This window comes from Girardinichthys multiradiatus, chromosome 11 (genome assembly GCF_021462225.1).
Source record: "Girardinichthys multiradiatus isolate DD_20200921_A chromosome 11, DD_fGirMul_XY1, whole genome shotgun sequence".
Taxonomy (NCBI): Eukaryota; Metazoa; Chordata; class Actinopteri; order Cyprinodontiformes; family Goodeidae; genus Girardinichthys; species Girardinichthys multiradiatus.
In genome coordinates, this window is record NC_061804.1 from 43,044,988 (window position 1) to 43,059,260 (window position 14,273).

The 14,273-nt window shown below is 39.4% G+C and overlaps 1 protein-coding gene across 1 annotated transcript in view; it reads left to right on the forward strand.

Annotated features, from left to right (window-relative positions):
- pknox2 (pbx/knotted 1 homeobox 2) overlaps positions 1–14,273 on the forward strand; it is a 196,963-nt gene that overhangs the window by 156,503 nt on the left and 26,187 nt on the right. Inside the window, exons 8-12 of the mRNA XM_047378753.1 lie at positions 519–616; positions 4,395–4,514; positions 4,728–4,804; positions 8,977–9,155; positions 12,728–12,992. Of these exons, the coding sequence (XP_047234709.1) occupies positions 519–616; positions 4,395–4,514; positions 4,728–4,804; positions 8,977–9,155; positions 12,728–12,992 (739 nt within the window). The remainder of the gene's footprint in view (positions 1–518; positions 617–4,394; positions 4,515–4,727; positions 4,805–8,976; positions 9,156–12,727; positions 12,993–14,273) is intronic.

Here is a 14,273-nt window from a genome sequence, read left to right on the forward strand (position 1 = left end):
GACTGCTGTAACTATGCATACAAATCGATACGATCAAGTACATACCGGCTTCTAATGAGAAGCAATCAGTGAAACTGGCTTGCCATTTATTGCACCCATAACTTTTATGTCTATGTATGCTTGAGTGAGAGCTTGGCTTGCTTCTTGGTTCTTATAATGTCAGGCTTGTACAGTGAAATGTTAATCTTGCCCTCTGGAAATCCTTTTTAACCTAAAATAAATCAATATGTTCGCCTTTGATCACTGCACACTGTAGAGCTCAAACAGACTGTGATAAGAGTCTCTTGATCAAGGCTAATTAAGCCAGGAGCAAAAAGGCACTCCACCTCCTTCTTCTTGTTTTGTCAGGGTTAAAGGACATTATACCACCTTGGATTTAATCACTTGCTTTCTTATTTGCTGTGTTTTTGATTGTGAGGCTGACAAGCAGTTAATAAGCCTCGGGTGGTGGTGTGGGATGGGGCTTCCAGTAGCTGTTGAGGCCACTTGATACTCATGGTGGCAAATTATCCCCTCAGGTGGGACCTTGTACCAGCCGGTTGCCATGGTGACATCACAAGGGCAAGTGTTAGCACAAGCACTACCTCCAGGAACCATCCAGATTCAGAACTCACAGGTAATGCCATGTACACGGTGATGCTTTATCAAACCACCCACTGTTTTACAGTTTTACTTTTAAACCTGTCTCTCTATATTTCACTGAACCCAACCCCCTTCCACTTACCCTCACCCGTTGTTCGTTTTCATTGTCTCTACCTGAATGTGCCCCCCACTGGCAAACAAATGGAAATTGTTTATTCTCTGGATTGTTTATCGGGTAGGATCATAAAAGACATAATGATCCTGTCAGGACTCATGGCAGATAAATTCAGGTGTGGACAATATAGATGCTATATAACACCTTATTGCAGTGCAGTAGCTACAGTAGAAGTATAGGAGATTTATTATAGGAGATGTAAAACTAACATTACAGATAAAATCTTTACCATAACATAGACTAAGACCTGTGATTGGATTTTTTAAATTATACAATAACACATTTGTAATAAGCCCTGCAATGGACTGGCGACCTGTCCAGGGTGTACCCCGCCTCCCGCCCATAGACTGCTGGAGATAGACACCAGCTTCCCCACGACCCACTATAGAATAAGTTGTAGAAAATGACTGACTGACATTTGTAATTGGTTTTTTTTTTGCGAATAATTCTGTTTTAACATAATCAGTTTTCAAAAACTGTAGTTTCGACACCGTAACTGGGATATTGAGTGGATCTTTCCTGGGTGCTTTCAGAAGCAATGGTTTTCAATCAACAGTGGGGACCCTAATTATTAGTGGTTAAAGTGTGCAAAGACTGCTGAGAAGCATGTTAAACAGGAGGACAAAGAGCAAATATTCAAACTCTTTAAACGTTTTCACATGGTGCCATCTTGAAACAACATGCTTTCAATGTTTTTTATGGGTTCATGTGGTAGAACTTTGAAATATTTATTTTACTAGATACAATCCAGTGCAACCAATTGCCTCAGATGTCACATAATTAGTAAAGAGTGTCCACCTGGATGTAATTTATTCTCAGTATAAATGCAGCTGTTCTGTAAAGGTCTCATAGGTTTGTTAGAGAACATTGATGAACAAATAGCCTCATGAAGACCAAAGGAAACCACGAAGGTCAGGGAGAAAGCTGTGGCAAAAATAAGCTGGGTTATAGCACTGCTTTTTCAGTCATCAAAATGAAAGACTATGGAACAACTGCAAATCTACCAAGACGTGGGCATCCACTTAAAACTGACAGCAAAATTAATCAGAGATGCAGCCAAAATAACCACAGTAACTCTGGAGGAGTGACAGCTCAGGGTGGTAAAATCTGTTTACAGGACAACGTCATTAGTTGTGCCCTCCACAAATCTGGCCTTATGGAAGGTGGCAAAAAGAAAGCTATTGTTGAAAGTCAGCTCTAAGAAGTCCTGTTTTCAGTTTGCCACAATCATGTCAGGAAGATGGTGCTTTGGTCAGATTAGCCCCAAACAGAACTTTTTGACCAATATTTAAACTGCTACATGTTGAGAAAAACTAATAGTACATCACCAAGCATCATCCCCCTAATAAACATGTGGATGGCAGCGTCATGCCATGGTGATGCTTTTCTCAACAGGGACCGGGAGGCTGGTTAGAGCTGGTTAGGGAGGCTAAATATAGACATGCAACAGTTTCCTGATTATTTTTTGTATATAAATTAGATTTGGAAATATGCACTACTTTATGTTGGTCTGTCACCTAAAGTCCAAATAAAATCCATTCAAGTATTTCGAAGTAAGCAAGTTTAATTTAATCTTTTATACTAAGAATGAGAGAATTCTGTTGATAGAATTAATAAATGCATAACTGTACAGAATTACCTTGACTATGGAATAAAAAACCTGAAGCAGTTGTGTTCTATCTGCCTTAAAGAGTTTCACACAGGTAATTCTGTGCTTGACAGTTATAGAAGAGCCCACTGGGTGACATCAACCCTGCCAAAGCAGCGTGTTACATTTGTGCTGGGAATTAAACACCGCCCCATAGCTGCTTTGCAGACAAGCCCAGGGTAGTCACACTCTCAAGCTCAGTGCCGCCAATTAACTCAGCCTCCCTTTGCCCTGGAACCTATACATACCCTGGGCTGGGGGCTGGGGGTGGGGTATCCAACTGAAGCCCATTCGCAACTGTAATGAGTCTTGTTTTAAGACATGACTATAAATGCAATATGAAGATGTAGTCATTAGCACTAAGGGTAGTTCTATATAATGTACTGTACTGCCTGAGCACAAATATGATTGTCTTTGTTTAGACTTCAGTCACCTGCTAAGGTGCATTTTAGCCCAATCAAACTTTTATTTACCATGCATTGTATTCATAATGCTTAATTTTTCAGAGTTATGTGGGAAGCATAGTGTGTTTTATCACTAATTCATTTCAGTTCAATTTAGTTTAGTTTAATGTCATAAAATTCCTTCAGAACATCCCATGGCTTTATTAACAGGTTCAATTCATATGCAGTTATTCAAAATCTAGTTTGGTCCAAATTCAGTTCAGTAGTTTATGGCAGCATAGCTCCAACAGCTTTTAAACCCATAGGGATAGCATGAGGAGAGCATTTGGACCCGTTATCACAGGACCGGATGTACTTTCTGTGGAGATTAAACAATAAAACAATAAAGAACATTTGGCAAGTTAATGGCAACACAAATTGCAAAGAATGCAGAAAGTGAGTGAGGAAGTGAGGAAGTGGTAAGGGGCCTGATAACTAAAAGATCAAACTCCATTTCTGCTTTTATAGACCAATAAGAAAACTCTGGCTGAAGCTGTGTCATTTTCTATGGTCAAATGAGTCCTGCATCAAGGTTGGCTGAAAGGCTACTCAGAGAGGAAGACGTTATTACTGCAAAAGAAACATAAAAATCCTAAATTACATTTTTTAAATGCACTCAGGGACAATATTGTCACTATTTAGAGACATCTTCTGTGATCTTATGACACTAAAATTGAAGATTTTGGCCGCAATGGCCATTGCTTTATTGGTAGGAAAAAGGGGAAAGGTCGCAAGCCTGTGAACACAATGCCAACTCTGAAGTACTCGGATAGCAGCATCATCAAGTGTGGGTGTTTTGCTGCAATAGGAACTGACATTGACAGCACCATGTAGAAAAAACATCATGTGGAAATGTTCAAGCAACATCTCAAGACATAAACAATAAACAGTGACCCTAAGCAGACCCCCACATTAAGGACAACAAAGTCAATGTTTTGAAGTGACCACTGCAAAGCCCTGACCTCAGTCCTGTAGAAGGTTTGTGCATGCAGCTGAAAAGGTGTGTGTGAGCAAGGCGACCTACAAACCTGACTCAGTTATACCAGTTCTGTTAGGAGGACAAAATTCTAGCAAGCTATTGTGAGAAGGCAGTAGAAAGATACACAAAATGTTTGACCTGGCCCATACAGTTTAGAGGCCATCTGAATAAACCATCTGAATATTCATTTCTCTCCAGCAGGCTTTGGTCAACACAACTGAGTAAAACAAGTCAAACATAGTTCTGCTTCTCTACTAGTTCTAAAATAATTCAGCACCATACTGTGAAATTCAAACTTGGGGCCTGACCCTGGGCTCTTTTAACTCCTAATGTAAGAAACCGAGCAGAGCACCGACTAGTTGGCTCCTCTGCATTTTTATATTTTAAGTATCATTACTCAAATTCAGTTACCATGGTGATACTTTAGAAGGTGTTTCTGCCCTTGCTACTGAAAAAAGGAAAGGTAATTGGTTGTCTCCCTTAGTTTCCGTGGCAACAATAACTAAGTCTAACCATTTTTTGCCTTTTCCCCTCATGCTCCCTCCTCCCTTTTTGCCTTTTGTAAAGGTAAATGTGGACTTGTCATCTCTTTTGGACAGTGAAGACAAGAAGTCAAAGAACAAGAGAGGGGTCCTGCCCAAACATGCCACCAACATCATGCGCTCCTGGCTTTTCCAGCATCTCATGGTGAGGTTTAACAATAGCAACTGTCTTGTAGCTGCCGTAGAATCAGAAAAGATAAAGAGAGGGTGGTGTGTGACAGACAGAGAACAGGCATGAAACAGGGGAGAAGGAAGTAGAAGTGTTTGTGTTTTAACAGGAAAAGTCAACTTTCATTAACAAGTAAAACACTAACATGAACCTGGAGAAAACTGAGATGGTGTATCTTTCTTTTTCCAGCATCCATACCCAACAGAAGATGAGAAAAGACAGATTGCTGCCCAAACAAGTCTCACCCTTTTGCAAGTAAACAACTGGTAAGCTGCTGTAACCCGAACAGGCACTACTCAAATGTCAATGAAGGCTGAATGTCTAATACAAAGAGGCAATACATCCGCTCATCATACTGTACTGGATACATTGTTTTGCTTAAACTGAACTCAAGACCCTCTTGAGCTTCAAATTGTTTTGGTGCTATGCTGTCATCTGCTGGTTATATATGTCATGTGCACCAGAAATTAAACACTTCCAAAGTGGTATGAAGGTAAATTGTTTTACCCCTCCGCAGAAGACCTCCTAGATATTCATTATTGGTTGTTTTACCAAATATGAAATAATTTAGTTACATTTTAAATCTGAAAGTATTATTCCAAAACATGAACAAAAATGAAACATAAGTAAGTAAGGAGCAAAATAAGATACTTTTTTAAAATAGTTGTGTTGGTCACAGGATACACTGACATCCTGTATAATAAGAATAAGAAGATTTTGTAACATGCATATTTCAAAAAGGTTTTATATAAGAACAATTGTGAGAACAAAAAGTAGATCCTACTTGTTCTACAGTTTCAGAACGTAATCCAAAATCAACTGGTCCTCATGTAAGGTAAATGGACAACTATATATTACAGGTTAAAAATGATAAAGCCAGTATTCAGAAATGATTTGTGAAAAACCCAGTCCTTTTTGGCTTCTTTAGGAATTAATAAGGGAAATAAGCAGCCAGGTGGTTTCATTTAGATGCTAATTAACAGCAGGAACTATGAAGACCACTGTAACAACTGGAGTTTATAAGGTTTACTGCTCTGGAGCATCCAGGTGAGTGTTGACACAATACCAGGGGGTGAGACATCAGCAAAAACCTTAGAGATGCAATTTGTGCTGCCTATGTACTTTCTGGGCCATTTTAGGAGTTTCTCTCCATGCACTCAAACAGGTTATTTATAAGTGGGATGCATTTAAGAAAATCTTCCTAAAGTGGATGCCCTAACAATCTCTAAGGCCAGATTGTGTGACAGTTAGAGAAACTCCAAGAAACCCAGGAGCTGCATATGAATGAACTACAGAAGGTCTGAAACAATTTCCTCTCCATGTTTTGTTAAAAACCAATCATATCAGTATAAGCAACTCAGAACAAAAAGACTGAATAAGTTTGGAAAGTTTGGATAGGTTGACAAGAGAATAAAAAGAATGAGTAACTAATGCTTAGGTTTGCAAAGTTGTATCTCAACAAACCTAAATATGCAATGCTCTCACACTTATTCATACCCCTGGTAGAGATGCGTAAAAATGCCTTTAAAAAGATTCACCCTTTATTCCAGCAATATAATGTTTTTTACGTATAATTAGAGTACAATTATTCAGCATGGTGAAGCAAATCACAAATTAAGATATGATTGTTTTTCCCAACAGTAGCGGTGCCACATTTATTGCTGTTGCCTTGCTGTGAATACTTTTTTCAACTCCCTTTTTCAAGAGGACAACACTTAGTCATCTCCTATAACATTTGACAAGGTTAGACCATACAGAGAGATGGATCTGTGACCATTCATCATTGCACAAACTCTAGAGATGCGCTCTTATAAAGTTCCCATTGGTCTTTGATGGATAGACAGCAGTTAGCATCACAGGTCCCCCACCATCCTTAACGGTGGGCATGAAATTCTATTCAGTATTTTTACTTTCTGATTCACACCAGACCCACATGGATTATATTTTGCTTAAAAACTCTTGTCTTTGGCTCATCTAAAAAAGTAAAAATGTCCAGTTAAAGTCCCAGTTGCATTTAGCAAACGTGTACACATTTGGTGCTAGACAGAAAATACTTTTTTTGTCTTGCCGCCCTTCAAAAAACAGCTGACCTGTACAGTCTTCCTATTGGGACTTGTTGGCCTCAAGATGCCTCTATTTGCTGCAGTTCTTTATAGAGAAGGTTTGTGTTTTTTTTTTTTTTTTACTTTCCTTCAAGCTTTGTTGCATAAACAGGCATCTGTGTCACATCATATTTATTCCCCAGGGGAAGAGGGAGTTATGGATAATTAAACAAAAGTTTCTAAATACCCTGAACTTCAAAAGTAAAGAGTAAAGTAAAAAGGCTCTTTAGTAACATTTATTTTATAGGTATTATTAGGGGTGTCAAAAGCTGTGGCAACAAATATGTAAGAAACAATTATTTCCTGACATATAATTATTTATTCAGCATAAGAGTATGCCGTTACAATATGAGATAAAAAGATAAGTGTCTGCTATCGAAATGGGGATCCTTCCTAAAATATTTTCTCTATTAGCCCTTTAAACCACCTTAGACTTGCATATGAAAATTTTCATGAACATCCAAACCTCCACACATAACAATAAAACGTCTCAAAAGGCAAAAAAATCTAGTAGGGTTGAACATCCAAAAATGTTATAAATCTTACCTGCCACAGAGATATACAACATAAGGGATTTGGAAAAACCCGTCACACAAACTACAGAAAGACATTGAACAAAAAGTATGTTGTGAAATCTTTATCTTTAGATACTCTATTCATTTTCCCTTTCTTTAAATCACATAGCTGCTTTAAAAGGATCATTATCAGTACATCTGACAGCCTGGTGGGAATATCTCAAAATGAATATGTCCTCAATTCTCCCAAGCAGCGTTACACCGATCTGGAACAACCCTGACGTCCTGTTAAATAAAAGGGCATTTTACTTTTTAACATAGTATATTTAATAGTTCAATCATTTAGTGAACATTTTGGATGGAAACTATTTCATATTTCATGTTTTAATAGACCCAGTGTCCCCTTCCCTTGGGTGGAGTGGGTGTCTGTTCATCTGAAGCTTGGGTCCTCCACCCGAAGCCTGGGAGCTTGAGGATCTTTCGTCAGTGTCTTTGCTATTCCTAGGACTGCACTCTGGAGTCAGATCTCCGATGTTTTTCCAGGGATCTGTCGGAGCCTATTTCGGGTCTGCTTAGTTTGGGTTGTGTCAATCCCGCCTTGGGGAGGGTGGGGTTGTTGCATGTCTCCATAGGTAACAGTAAGGTCTTGGGGTGTGGGATGATTGACCTTGCGGCCGCTGAGGGAGTAAACTTACAGTATCCCTCCCTTCATGGCCTGCCCCCATCCTGCACCACAATTTTAATACATTAGAGAAACATGAGGCTTTTCTGCCCCCGTTGGTATGGTGTCATTTAGAATACCCTCTTGAGATATCCTTTGTGTAGAGCAACTGCCCAGGCACACTGAGGCAGCCAGCTTTTCTATATGGTATGCCTGAAATTATGAATGTATTTCAAGGCTTTTCACACGTTTACCAGAATAGCCAAAGAACATATTTTTTAATTCTGTCCTTTTGACATCTTTGTGTTTTGCAACGACAAAACCAGTAGAGATGTTTGGCAATAAAACACAGTGGCCCATTTATAGAAAACTCAACAGCATCTCCACAGAAATACCCCAACCCAATGGTCATGCATGGTGTTGCAAGGTTAATAACTGGTGCTTGTTGTTGATCAGTCACAGGACCAATATTACATTCACTGAGTTCACCAATGCAGTCTTGAGTTCAACTTCAGAGTAACTCTTTCACATCTATTTAAACCAAAGTTAAGGTAACTCCCAGACCCAGTGACATTTGCCTGCCCCTCTTTCCTGTCAGCCAACTGTCGAAAACTTAAATGAACAATAAAGGCCTCTAGTGCCGAAGAAATATCTTAAAAAAAACAAAAGTACCAAATCTACAGCTGAATGTCTGAAAAGGTCTAAAAGTGCTTTAATGGCCCAGTCAAAGTCCAGATTTCAACCTCATACAAATGTTGTGGTGAGACCTTACAATAGCTGTGCAGAGACCAGTCTTGTAAACCTCAACAAACTCAAAAATTTGGATTAGGAAGACTGAACCCAATTGTGTAAACCAAGATTTCAGAGTCTGATAACAGTCAATAACTTGAAATAATTACTCAAGGCTCTATGTGACTCATTTTAAATTGTAGTAGAGAGCACATTTTATTTATAATGTTTTGATAAATAAAACCTTAAAATAAAAAAAAGTGGACATACATTTTTCTATCATTTTCTTCATGGATATTTAAAAACTTGAAACTTACGGTATTCTCTGAAAACAGTATTTAATGTTTTCTCAGTAATTTGTTTTGAAGTTCATTGCAATCAATATTGTTGTAGGTTTTCCTTCATCCCTTTTCCATGCCTTGTTCTTAAAGGTTCATCAATGCCCGTCGCCGTATTCTTCAGCCCATGTTGGATGCCAGTAATCCAGACCCAGCTCCTAAAGCAAAGAAAATGAAGTCCCAGCACCGCCCCACACAGCGATTCTGGCCGGACTCTATCGTGGCTGGAGTACTACAGACGCACAGATCTCAGACAGTGAACAATTTAGAAAGTAGGCCGACAGCCACATTTATCAAAACACACAAACACACTGAAAATGTGTACAGTCATGTACAGAAAACATGAAACATGAAAACATGTACAGTCTTGGGCCACATATTTTTGCAGAGACAGATTCTGTGTTTTATGGCTTAAACTTTTTTTTACATGTTCCAGTGATAAAATGAAAATTATCTTATATACCAAATTCTGACTGATGGTGACTCATTCTTGTCTTCTTAGTGCCTGGAGTTGATCATAGTTTGTTAGATTGTGTTTCTCTGCGTGATTTTGGACAACGGCAGAGTTCTTTGACGGAAGTTGCATTTTTCTGCCCTTATTTCACAAACCAATTGTCCAAAGTTTTCTCCTCATTGGGTGTGGCGATTTCCTCACACCAACCTGTTGCTAATGTTGACAAAGCTCTGCGCTGGTGGCTTCACAATTCCGTTGTGCACTCCCCAAAAAGAGATAATCCTAGCGGTTACTGGACAGTGTTAGATATCCTGAAGCCTTCTTCACAGTTGCTGAATTTCTCACCTTAAAGTTCATGCTGATCCAGAAACATTTTCTTTCAGCTGCAACCCTTTTAGCTGCAGTCTCCTTACATGTGAGACCATTTGACACCAGGGGATCATAGCTGAAAGCTCTTCTATGAACGTGACAATTGCAAGATGAAAATATTTTCTAACACATCTCTGTTATAGCAGTCGGTCTGCTGATTATATTAGTAGAGTGATTTCAGCAGGACTCATTTACAGTTTCATCTGTGCTAATCATTTAGTGCCAGAGCAAAAATATTTTAACCACAGACTAGTTTTATGATTAAAAAGCCTTTTCAAGCTAATAAATCTCTTTGTGACAAAGTAGTCTGCATCTGATGACTCTGTACAATAATCTAACTGCAATATGAAAGTGTGCAAAACACCACATTGGGTGTCACTACTACATCTTTTTCCAATGACGAGATGTGGACTTAAATTGTGTATGTTAAGATTCTAACCCCTAGATGGCGATATTGACCATATTTTTGTGAGCTGAGTAAGAGTATATTTCAAGGGCAAAGATTATCTACTTTAAAAAAAGAGAAGTTCACCCCAGGAATTAGCTGAGAGTGTTTTTAAAACTTGTTGGAAGTCTCCTGAGAGCAACTCGATAAAGACAAAGGAAGCATCCCCAGAGTGCATTATGGATTTAAGCTGCCTGTAATTTATTCTCTTTTACCTCAGCACCTGAGGTGACGCATGAAGCAAATCATCTCCCCATTAGTACCACTCCTGACCTATCCTGTTTGCAGCTCATTAGAATGTCTTCAGCCTGTGATTCACATGTTTAGATATATTTGACATAGGCTGGTTTAGGATCCTCATAGTATGACAACCTTAATTAGAAATACAACAGTTTCATGGTTTGTACAAAAAAATGAAAAAAAGCTAATTTTTTATGTGTAAAAATATTCCTACTGTTATAGAAATAATTTAACATACTGATTACCTGTGTTATAAAAAATCTTCTCTACAATATAATAGAAACAAATAGAATACAGTATAGTGTAATATAATAATCCCTTATTGTCCCCAAGTGGCAAAAATCCATGATATCAGGAGCAAAGTTATAGGTACAATAAAACACAGGATACCTACAGGTCCTTCTCAAAGAATTTGCATATTGTGATAAAGTTCATTATTTTCCATATTGTCATGATGAAAATTGAACATTCATATATTTTAGATTCATTGCACACTAACTGAAATATTTCAGGTCTTTTATTGTCTTAATACAGATGATTTTGGCATACAGCTCATGAAAACCCAAAATTCCTATCTCACAAAATTAGCATATTTCATCCGACCAATAAAAGAAAAGTGTTTTTAATACAAAAAACGTCAACCTTCAAATAATCATGTACAGTTATGCACTCAATACTTGGTCGGGAATCCTTTTGCAGAAATGACTGCTTCAATGCGGCGTGGCATGGAGGCAATCAGCCTGTGGCACTGCTGAGGTCTTATGGAGGCCCAGGATGCTTCGATAGCGGCCTTTAGCTCATCCAGAGTGTTGGGTCTTGAGTCTCTCAACGTTCTCTTCACAATATCCCACAGATTCTCTATGGGGTTCAGGTCAGGAGAGTTGGCAGGCCAATTGAGCACAGTGATACCATGGTCAGTAAACCATTTACCAGTGGTTTTGGCACTGTGAGCAGGTGCCAGGTCGTGCTGAGAAATGAAATCTTCATCTCCATAAAGATTTTCAGCAGATGGAAGCATGAAGTGCTCCAAAATCTCCTGATAGCTAGTTGCATTGACCCTGCCCTTGATAAAACACAGTGGACCAACACCAGCAGCTGACACGGCACCCCAGACCATCACTGACTGTGGGTACTTGACACTGGACTTCTGGCATTTTGTCATTTCCTTCTCCCCAGTCTTCCTCCAGACTCTGGCACCTTGATTTCCGAATGACATGCAGAATTTGCTTTCATCGGAAAAAAGTACTTTGGACCACTGAGCAACAGTCCAGTGCTGCTTCTCTGTAGCCCAGGTCAGGCGCTTCTGCTGCTGTTTCTGGTTCAAAAGTGGCTTGACCTGGTGAATGCGGCACCTGTAGCCCATTTCCTGCACACGCCTGTGCACGGTGGCTCTGGATGTTTCTACTCCAGACTCAGTCCACTGCTTCCGCAGGTCCCCCAAGGTCTGGAATCGGCCCTTCTCCACAATCTTCCTCAGGGTCCGGTCACCTCTTCTCGTTGTGCAGCGTTTTCTGCCACACTTTTTCCTTCCCACAGACTTCCCACTGAGGTGCCTTGATACAGCACTCTGGGAACAGCCTATTCGTTCAGAAATGTCTTTCTGTGTCTTACCCTCTTGCTTGAGGGTGTCAATAGTGGCCTTCTGGACAGCAGTCAGGTCGGCAGTCTTACCCATGATTGGGGTTTTGAGTGATGAACCAGGCTGGGAGTTTTAAAGGCCTCAGGAATCTTTTGCAGGTGTTTAGAGTTAACTCGTTGATTCAGATGATTAGGTTCATAGCTCGTTTAGAGACCCTTTTAATGATATGCTAATTTTGTGAGATAGGAATTTTGGGTTTTCATGAGCTGTATGCCAAAATCATCCGTATTAAGACAATAAAAGACCTGAAATATTTCAGTTAGTGTGCAATGAATCTAAAATATATGAATGTTAAATTTTCATCATGACAATATGGAAAATAATGAACTTTATCACAAAATGCTAATATTTTGAGAAGGACCTGTACAATAAGAAAACAATAATAATACAAATTTAAACTAAACCATTGTGAGATCAACAAAAAACACAATCAAAAATGTATTATCATCATTATTAAAAAAAAATCTTTATTGTTTTTATTGGTGCATTACACTGTGCTCCTACAGCCCAAGAAATCCTTTTTCACCCTGGCATGTTCTCAGACATCTCATTAAACTAAATTGCATGAAACTGCAGGAACAGTATGATAAAGCAGTTTTTAAATTGTAACTGTTTAAAACCTTGGGGTGGGTAGCTGCCTTATGCCTTGCGAAAACTGCACTAATGCTCAGACTAACTCCACTGTCCTGTGTCACAGACCCACTGAGCATGGACGGCCTCCAGTCGCTGTCCTCAGACTCTGCCACCCTGGCCATGCAGCAGGCCATGCTTGGAGCTGATGACTCCATGGATGGCACAGAGGATGACGAGGATGAGGAGGAGGACGATGAAGAAGAGGAAGGGATGGATGAAGAAGAAGAGGAGGTGGAAGAAGGCGAGGAGGAACATGAGAGAGGAAGACAACTGTCTGGCAGGGGAGTGGGAAGAAGAGAGCTCAGCATGGAAGCAGGAGACGAGCTGGAGTAGCTGGAAAGGAAGAGGGAATGGGCTGTGTGAACTTGGACCTGAGCTGTCAGCTTAATGCGAGCCTCTTTCACACTTGGCTAGCCTGGCGTTAATGCTGAACGACTTATGCTTCTTTAGGGGCACTCTATATTTTTACCACAGATGAAGATCCCGATTGTAGACAACAAAATTTAGCTCACTGACAAATTTGTGTTGCATTTTTATCATTGTATGTCTTCTGGCAATGAACTGCTAGAAAATTTGGAAGGTAGCATACTTTTGGACCTCAAAACTTGGGTTAGTTATGGAAAAGATAAAGCACAGAACCTCCAGGGTTGAAAAGATAACCGTCAATTTGAAATTAGGAACATTTAGAACAATCCCTGTTTAATTTCATTCATTCAGGAGTGGTTCATATGCATTGAAAATCTTAAAATCACAGGAAGAACTTTTGATGATATGTAGAAACAGCTGAATGTCATATTTTGGCACCTGAAGTTCCTAATAAAAAGGGCTGCAGATTTTGTTTTTATTTTGTTTTTATTGACACGAAGTCATTGTTTAATTTAGCAGCAAATTTGCCATTTTACTTTCTAAAATAGGGTTTGTGGGGCAGGGGGGCTGGCAGAAGGGAGAGAGATTTTGTGTAATGCGATCCAAATATCTGCAGAACTGATGTTGAGAAGAGCTTCTACTGACGGGACACGGCTCACACATTTCAAATGACTCAGAGGTTCTCAGGTTGAACAGTGTCTCTTCCTCACAGGCTTAACCCCTGATTCAACACTGCAGCAAATCAGCATTTTGAGCATGACGTTTTGAAACTCTTTCAGTTTATAGTTTCTTCTTCTATGGGCCAAAAAAAAAAAACCCACGGAAAAAACAGCTGTTGTACACCAGTGTATATCGACTGCACATACTGTATGTAAATTGGATTTTTCCTCTGTTTGCATCCTGATGCTAAGGTTTGCATATTTATTCAGTTCTATTTGTGTGTCTGCCTGTGTGTGTGCCCTCAGACAGTAGCTTGAGCAAGGTGACAGTTTCTGATTAAAAATAAGTGGCACCCATGTACATATGTACTTGAATCCAGCCGTGGACTCTTAAAATAATATCCTGTGTATTTTTCTGACCTTGCTGGATTCATTGTGTCGCTACAGACTTATTGTAACAGCAGAAATCTCACAGTGACAGCAGGCACCTTCAGAGTTAAGAGACATTTATTACAAAACAAGCAAAACAGAGGAGTTTTAAGTAAACTGTGAATCAGATAAAACGGTTTGCGGATATTTTTTTTT